The sequence below is a fragment of the Mangifera indica genome, chromosome 15 (genome assembly GCF_011075055.1).
Source record: "Mangifera indica cultivar Alphonso chromosome 15, CATAS_Mindica_2.1, whole genome shotgun sequence".
NCBI classification, from domain to species: Eukaryota; Viridiplantae; Streptophyta; class Magnoliopsida; order Sapindales; family Anacardiaceae; genus Mangifera; species Mangifera indica.
Window position 1 is genome coordinate 13,266,664 of NC_058151.1, and position 8,672 is coordinate 13,275,335.

The 8,672-nt window shown below is 33.3% G+C and overlaps 1 protein-coding gene across 1 annotated transcript; it reads left to right on the forward strand.

Annotated features, from left to right (window-relative positions):
- The first annotated feature begins 1,747 nt into the window (after nucleotides 1-1,747).
- On the forward strand, nucleotides 1,748-8,026 carry LOC123197327 (probable galacturonosyltransferase 14). Its single transcript, XM_044611576.1, has 6 exons — nucleotides 1,748-2,666; nucleotides 3,462-3,517; nucleotides 3,649-3,804; nucleotides 5,574-6,164; nucleotides 6,502-6,804; nucleotides 7,004-8,026. The coding sequence occupies exons 1-6, from the start codon at nucleotides 2,447-2,449 to the stop codon at nucleotides 7,286-7,288; spliced, it is 1,611 nt and encodes a 536-aa protein (XP_044467511.1). The 5' UTR covers nucleotides 1,748-2,446; the 3' UTR covers nucleotides 7,289-8,026.
- Nucleotides 8,027-8,672: the final 646 nt, after the last annotated feature.

Consider the following 8,672-nt stretch of genomic DNA (forward strand, 5'->3'; position numbering starts at 1 on the left):
TAATAATAATAAATAGGTTGCCAAATTAAGCAATTAATAATTTAGTATAATTAGAGACTTGAGTTGTCATCTTTGAGACATGCCCTTAGCTAGCATTTACCTTTGTCCATTCTTTTGCCAACCATTTTGAAATTTATTATTTAGATAATTTCATTACTTTTCTAGTTCAAGTTTAATTGGAATAATTATAATATTGAATGGTATATTTCCTCCTATATTCTATGTACTTTGTCACAACCATAGTTTCGAAAATAATAAAATTATGCGTACATATTTTAAATATATATATAAATACATATTTAATATATATCACTATATAATTGTATGATTTTGAATTAAAGATAAAATAATATTCAATCATATTATGATATATATAAATGTGTACTTATTTGTATAATAAAAATAGATACGTATAATATTACTATTTTGAAAATCAGATTGAATTGATCAATTATAATATGGATTTGGTTGTCAATCTAACCCAAAAGTTTTGGTTAAGTTATTAGACCACTTCGAACTACAATTGAATCAGATAAACCATTTCGAGTTGCGGTTCAATTGTCGGTCCAATAGACTTGCTGATGTCATGATATATATACATTTTTTTGTAATTGTTAGGATTGGAATTCTATTATCAACAATAGGGGAGGCTATTAAGGCATGCAATGCACCACCAAACTATAATCCCAATAAATAAAACTATGTGTATAAATAATACATACAACTTTATATATAAATAATAACATGTGATCGTGTAATTGAGTATTGTTTTATCTCTAATTAAAAACTATCAAATCACATAATAACATATCATTGTTTGTGTATAAAATTATGTATATTATTTATATATATATATATATATATTGCTACTTAATCTCAATTTAACAATTGATTCTATCAATTTGAAAAAAAAAAACCAAACCAACTCTTCGACTAAGTCAAAACCCAATCTAAATCTGAAAGAGCAATGCTATGTGTATCCATTTTTGGTATACAATTCATGTACATAGTGATATGTCATTATGTAATTAGGTAATTTTAAAACATGTATCATTATATGATAAAAAAACATCTAATCATATGATAACACCTCATCTGTGTACATAAATTGTGTATAAAAAATAAATATACATAATTTTATTGAATCTGAAAACATTAGTGTTATCTATAGATTTTTTCATAATTTAAACTAAATAATACAAAACTAAGAGAGGTTGGATTTGACCTTTTCATAAAAAACTTATTTTATAGAAATTTAATAAGTTAAAAAAAAGAAAAATTCAAACTTATGTAGATGTGAACTAAACATTGGAAAAATTCAACTTATTATTATACAAGCCCTCAACTTTGACTAAAATACCCTTTTCACAAATATTGAATCAAACTACAAATTGAACAAAACTAGAGATGAAGAGGGAGAGGAAGAAAGTGAAATATAGAAATAGTAATAATTATTAAAAGTAATTTTATTTATATAATTTGAATATACAAATAATATATTATCACGTGATTAAATATTATTTTATTTTTAATTAAAAATTATTTAATTATATAATAATATATCATTTATATACATAAATTATATATAAAAATATGTATGAATAAATTTATTAAATTATTAAATGTGCTCTAATCCAAAATTAACAATTAATAAATTATGCTTAAAAATAGACAGATCTAAATATGGCTCCGATGTCTCCTCCCTTCCTATTCCTAATCCAAGGTCAAACATCACCCACCTCTTTCTTCCTTTGCCCAACACGTTTTTATGAGTTTGACTCACCAAATTTATAATTTTTAAAAATTGATTATGAATTTGATGAATTAATTAATTAATTAGGAAATAATTAAAAATAATAATATTAATAAGGAAGAAATTAGATCGTTGGAGGAGGAGCCACCCATGAGAGAGCTCTAAGGTTAATCATAACACAGAGCAAAGGCAAGAATAAAGAAAACAAAAACACAAGAACAACCCAGAAAGCATTTTTTTTCTTTCTCTCTTTTATGCGTTTTTCTTCTTGATTCAGTTGTTTGGAGAGGAAAGGAAAGGAAAGGAAAAGAAAAAGAAAGGGGAAATCAAGAGAACCCAGAAGGCCAAACGGGGGAGTGGTTCATTGATTGATTGAAAAGTATCAATCTTGAGTGTGAAGATTCAATCTTTATTACCATTGTTGTTGATAATATTATTGTGGCAAAAGGGTGGCGGGGAGGGAAGGTAAGAGGGCGTGTGTGTCTGGAAACTCAATGCGGTCTTTGAGAAAAAGACCAAATTTGAGGGAGACCCAGAAGGAGATATTTGGGGAGGAATCAAGATCTGATGGTGGACGGGAGTCTGGGTTATTGTTGTTGGTGTCGTTATTTGGATTGGATAAATTGTGTTAGAGAAGAGGCGGGTGGTGGTTGTGGCTGCTGTTGTTGTGGTGGTGAGGCTGCATAGACAAGGATGCAGCTTCACTTCTCGCCTAGCATGAGAAGTATCACAATATTATCAAGTAGCAGCAATGGAGGTTTTATTGACTTGATGAAGATCAAGGTCGCAGCTCGTCACATCTCATATAGGACCCTTTTTCATTCCGTTCTTATTCTTGCTTTTTTATTGCCCTTTGTCTTCATTCTTACCGCTCTTGTTACTCTTGAAGGTGTCAACAAGTGCTCCTCTTTTGGTATGTTTTTTGGATCTTTATTTCTTTCATTTCATTTCTTGTGTTGAACTTTGCTTTTTGATTAGTGGGTTTGGTTCCATTTGTTGATTGGATTAATTAGTTTGTTTTATGAGATTTGGGATTTGTGATTTTTTTTATTGTTGATTAGCAGTAATGGATTTGTTTTAATGGTTGGATTATTTCTGGAGTTTGATTATAAGATCTGATATTGGATTGATTTGTTTAGTCAACTCTGAATCTGGGTTAATATAATTGGTTGTTGATATTCGGAGGAAATGATTTTGAAACCAACTAATTGAAATCCTAATGTGGAGTCGTACTCTCTGGTTTATGGTTGCCAGTGCTAGAATCAGTAGAATTATGGGGTTATGGGTGCTTGCATTGTCAATATTAGAATTAAATGATTTGATTTCAAATAGCTTGGGTCAGCTCTTTGTTTGTTTAGATGATCACTAATACTAAAGATTGATTAGAGACGTACCTGAAGCAATACCCGTAATTTCTTTTTCTGGTTTTATCTTTTGAAGCATCTGTGGAACATCCCTTCCCAGTTGATGGGTTTAAATTTTACTTGTATTATATGTCTTTTTCTATGTTTCAAATCATATCAGGTTTAACTATGATTCCCAGTTATAGCGAAATATGAAATTTATATCTGTCTGCAGTGACTGCATGCTTGCTTTTATTAACTTAGAGTCTTAGATTGTTATTTGGTTTGATAGACATAATGCTTTTAGTTATTTGTTCTGAATTTGTTTGTTGATTCTTAACCTGTTCTTTTCTTCTCTGTTTCAGATTGTTTAGGTAGACGGTTAGGACCGAGGCTTCTCGGTAGGGTTGATGACTCAGGGGTAAATATCTTGTTTATTTTTTCAAATTACATTAAGCGCATTCTTTGGATCCTTCTTTTTGGTTTAGTCATCAAATTTTTTTTGTGATTTAATTAAGTTGGTTATACTTTGTGCTGGTGATGATGTAACAGAGACTGGTTAGTGACTTCTACAAGATCCTTAATCAAGTTAACACTGAGGAAATCCCAAATAATATAAAGCTTCCAGATTCTTTTAGTCAACTTGTTTCTGAAATGAAGACCAGTCAGTATGATGCAAAGACCTTTGCTATCATGTTGAGGGCAATGGTATGTTGAAGATTTTGTTTTGATTTTTCCTCCATTTTCTAAGTTTTCCATTTACTTTTATTTTTTTTAAATTTTTTGGAGAGTAGGATCAAGAAAACTAAGATTTTCATTCTAAACTTCTTAACAAGATTGAATGAGGTTCTAATCCTTGGTCTTTGGTGGGTTAGAATGAGGCATAACTTATTATTTGTTTTGATTATAGTTTTCAGTCCTTGATATGCTTAAACTCCTGGAAAATTCAAGGGTACATACAGCATTTGGGTAATATTCCAATTGTATATGCACTTTCTTTTTTGGGCAAAAAAATGAGGGAAAAAAGAAGGCATTTGAAGAAAGAAAGAGACTTGCCCTGCCCCATTTATGTGCTGGATTCTGTTAATAAAAATGTGAAATTTGTGGAATATTAATTGGTTAAAAGATCTAAGTCAATTTTCAGTTTTAGAGAAAGATCCCTGTAATTTCATTTAGTCAAATGAACATTGCAAGCAATTGGGTCGCAGAAAGTTAATGTACCTGTGAATATGACTTTGTGGCTGTCTGCTGTAGTTAATTGGGTTTCCTCAGTTTCTCTTTGTAACTCTGATGCCTACTATTGTCAATCCTCCTTCAATATACTATCACATCTCCATCCTGTTAGAATTATGTGCTTATGATGTGAAATCTGTGTTTAAACAATGATATGATGCCAGATAATGTGTGTATTTTGTTCGAATCTTTTTGAGGCTATATGTTGATGCTTCTTTACTCAAATCTTATGATCACGACTTTATTTTTATGGTTTGATGCCAAAATCAGAGATAATGAAAGAGAGTTTATTTTTATTCATGGCCAGGGGATTACTTTATTTCAATTTTGATACCCTGGCTATCTTGCTTGTGTAAGGGTAGGTGTCTTGATAGGCATCTAGGGGGCAGTTGATTTTAATTGCTGATATACTTTTTTCATTTGAATTGCAACAATATTTTGGCAAGATTGCACTCTCCGGTGTCCAGAGTATGTGACATAGGGATTTAAGGTGGATAAGGAGCTTAAGGCTTCTAAGAACACCACTGCTTTCTCAACTGTTGGAGAAACCAGTTAAGGAATTTAATTGTTCCTGGACAGTACGACAGTAGCTTCTGTCTGTCATTTGGCCCTTTTTAAAAGGCATGCAGCAATTGGAGGAGTACTGTTATGGAAATCATACCTGCTGTTTGATCATTCTGTGACCTAATTTCTTGATATTTCTATATAGGATTTAAGCTTTAAAATAAGAGTCAGAAGGGACAACTTATGTCCTACCATGAGTCTTCAAAAGATTTTTCTTTTTTTTTTTTTGTGGGGGGGGGGGGGGGGGGGGGGTGGGTGTGGGGGGTGAGGAAATCTATTGGGATCTCTTTTTTTCACTGAGCTTTTTCTTCATATTTCGCTTATTGCTCGTCTAATTTCTGTTTCTTTGGTAACTTAGACTTCCATCTTGTGTTCCCCTCTCCACCTGACCTCAGAACACAAATGTCCAAGTTTCTTGGACCATGATAGTGTGTTCTTCTAACAAATAGGGAAAATATTGATGTTTTGTCACTAATTTTTTTTTTCCCTGCTTGTTTATGTTTATTGCTTTGCCATTGTCTTTTTTTAGGAGAAAAAAGATCAATAAATAAATAATTAAGGTTGTAGTCAAATAATGTTTGTATGCTCATCTTTATTATGATTATGAATTTAATGAAAACAAATCTTCTATTAACAGATTTACTGCACTGACTTAGACTGATATCATCGTTTATGCACAGATGGAGAAATTGGAACGAGAAATTCGGGAATCTAAGTTTGCAGAACTGATGAACAAGCACTTTGCTGCATGTTCTGTTCCCAAAGGCATCCACTGTCTTTCTCTGCGTTTGACTGATGAATATTCCTCTAATGCTCATGCACGCAAACAATTGCCTTCTCCAGAGCTCCTTCCCTTGCTTTCTGACAACTCTTACCTCCACTTCGTCCTGCCAACTGATAACATTTTGGCTGCTTCAGTAGTTGTTGCTTCTGCAGTGCAGTCATCATTAAAACCTGAAAAGATAGTTTTCCATATCATCACAGACAAGAAAACTTATGCGGGCATGCACTCGTGGTTTGCACTAAATCCCATCTCCCCTGCTATTGTTGAAGTGAGAGGTGTTCACCAGTTCGATTGGTTAACAAGAGAGAGTGTTCCAGTTCTTGAAGCTGTTGAGAACCATCATGGAATCAGGCATTACTACCATGGGAATCATATTGCTGGGGCCAATCTAAGTGATACCACTCCTCGACATTTTGCTTCAAAATTGCAGGCTAGAAGCCCAAAGTACATATCCTTACTCAACCATCTCCGCATATATTTACCAGAGGTAAGTAGATGTGACATTAGTTGGTTAGCTTCTCTATTGTGTATATGAAAATCTTTCATGTCTTGTATAATCCTAAATAATTCTACAGTATACCAAAATTTTACTTGACAGTGAGTAGGATAATTCAGGGAAATTATTGGAAAAGAAGATTGCAATCTCTTATTGCTTTTGAATTTGTTAAAACGTCAAATACTTTCTATATTTGATTATTTAGATGGGCCTTTGTGATTTAATCAGGTAACTGGAAAATAGATTGTTTACCGTCCTTAGAACTTTTACTCATCATTTGTAGCACTCAGAGTGCCATGGTTTAATTAAGTTTGCTTGTATTTAACAGCTCTTTCCACACCTCAACAAAGTGGTCTTTTTAGATGATGATGTCGTAATCCAGCGTGATCTGTCGCCTCTTTGGGAAATCGATCTTAAGGGCAAGGTTAATGGAGCTGTAGAAACTTGTAGAGGTGAAGATGAGTGGGTAATGTCTAAGCGTTTAAAAAAATACTTCAATTTTTCGCATCCCCGTATAGCAAAGAATTTGGACCCTGAGGAATGTGCATGGGCTTATGGGATGAATATCTTTGATCTTCGTGCATGGAGGAAAACAAATATAAGAGAAACTTACCATTCCTGGCTGAAAGAGGTAAACTTTTGATTACTCCTTTTTATTTCCATTTTGCCTTTTTTCCCTCCTTATTTGTGTTTTAAGTTATGATGAGGAGGTAAACTTTTGTGTTTCTCATTTCTCTCTCTTCTTTCTGAGTGCACCATTGGAACTATTTTTACTTTAGTAACTTATGCTTTATCACCATTTTATTCTCATTTTTGGTTTTCTCTACTAGAACCTGAACTCAAACCTGACAATGTGGAAGCTTGGAACCCTACCGCCTGCTTTGATAGCATTTAAAGGCCATGTTCACCCAATTGACCCCTCATGGCACATGCTTGGCTTGGGCTATCAGAATAACACCAATATCGAGAGTGTGAAGAAAGCTGCAGTTATCCACTACAATGGCCAGTCAAAACCGTGGCTGCAGATTGGTTTCGAGCATCTCCGGCCATTTTGGAACAAGTATGTCAACTACTCCAATGATTTTGTGAGGAACTGCCATATCTTGGAGACATAGTAAATCAGCTAGAGGAGCTAGGAACAAGAGATAGAAGGGGAAAAAGACAATGGTGATATGGGTTTCACTTGCATATTCTTGTCTCAAACTTTCTCTCAAGGTTTATACTTGGGAGGGCAAGTTGAAAAATGTTGGCCAGAAAGGATCAATACTTTCCAGGTTCAGATTTTGCTGTCACCCCCGATACTATTGCAGGACTGAACCTGCATCACTGGCTGGACGTTGAGTTTCATTCTTTGATTTTATATTGTATAAATCCACGGTCAATTCTTTGCTTGGGAGAAAGGATTCCGTTATCAGTATTGCTACTGGGGATCTTGCTTGATTACTTGGTCCGTATTTTGGAATAAAGTGAAACATACAAGATACCGCTTTTGTCGATGCCTTCAGACTGATCGATGATGGGAAGAGAAAAGCTCAGAAAAGTTTTTCAGCTATGCTCACTCCATCAGTCTATAAGCTTTTTTCTCCCTTCATCATTCTATTTTTTGGTTTTTGCTGTTTCATTTTTTGTTAGTACCTCCTTCTCCCCATTTTCCCTCCCCTTGATTTTTGGTATCATGGTGAATTCTTCTAGGAGTAGGTCATGAAAGGTTGCTTTGTTACAGGTCCCATTCAATTGGGGAACTATTGTTAGGTTACATCACATATCGGTATTTGTTTTGTACCATTCCTGATAAACATTTGAAATGTGCAGATAATTCATTGTCTTGAAAACATTTTTTTCGCTTTGATCCATCTTGCCTCACCATGCGTACTCTTTTAGCATTTGCAATCCTATAACTTTGTTCTTGTCATTTTTTAAGAGATGAGCTTGTGATTTTACAATTTTTCAAGTGAGAATGTCCTTTTCTTTTATATATTTGAGTTAGAGATAAATTTGAGCCAAGTTAAATTCAAACAAGAGTTAGTTTAAGTTTGACTCAAAGTGAAGATGATCAGTTTGAGATTGAGTTTGACTCAATTGGATTGTGAACAATAACATTGGATGAGAAGACACGAGTTGTTGAAGAAAAAGAAGAAAAATAATCATCGGAGAAAAAAAAGAAGAGTTGTTGGAGAACAAGAAGAAAAATTGTTAGAGAAGAATAATAAGAATTGCCAGATGAAGCAAGCATGGTGTGGTGATAACAATAAGCTTCAAATTGAGCTCTAGTTTAGCTATTTTGAATCGAATATAGATTTGAGATTAAGTTAACTCGGTTTGAATCTACGTTTTATCCTGAGCTAGTATTCTTGATGTCAAAAATGCATTGAAAGATAAATTTTTAGAAATGAATGTGATAAAAGGTTACTTGGTGACATTTGTTGAGGAATGTCTGGTGATACCTTTTGCACAAATATGATCCAACTAAGAAGAGAATCTTCAAGAAAATTTATTAAC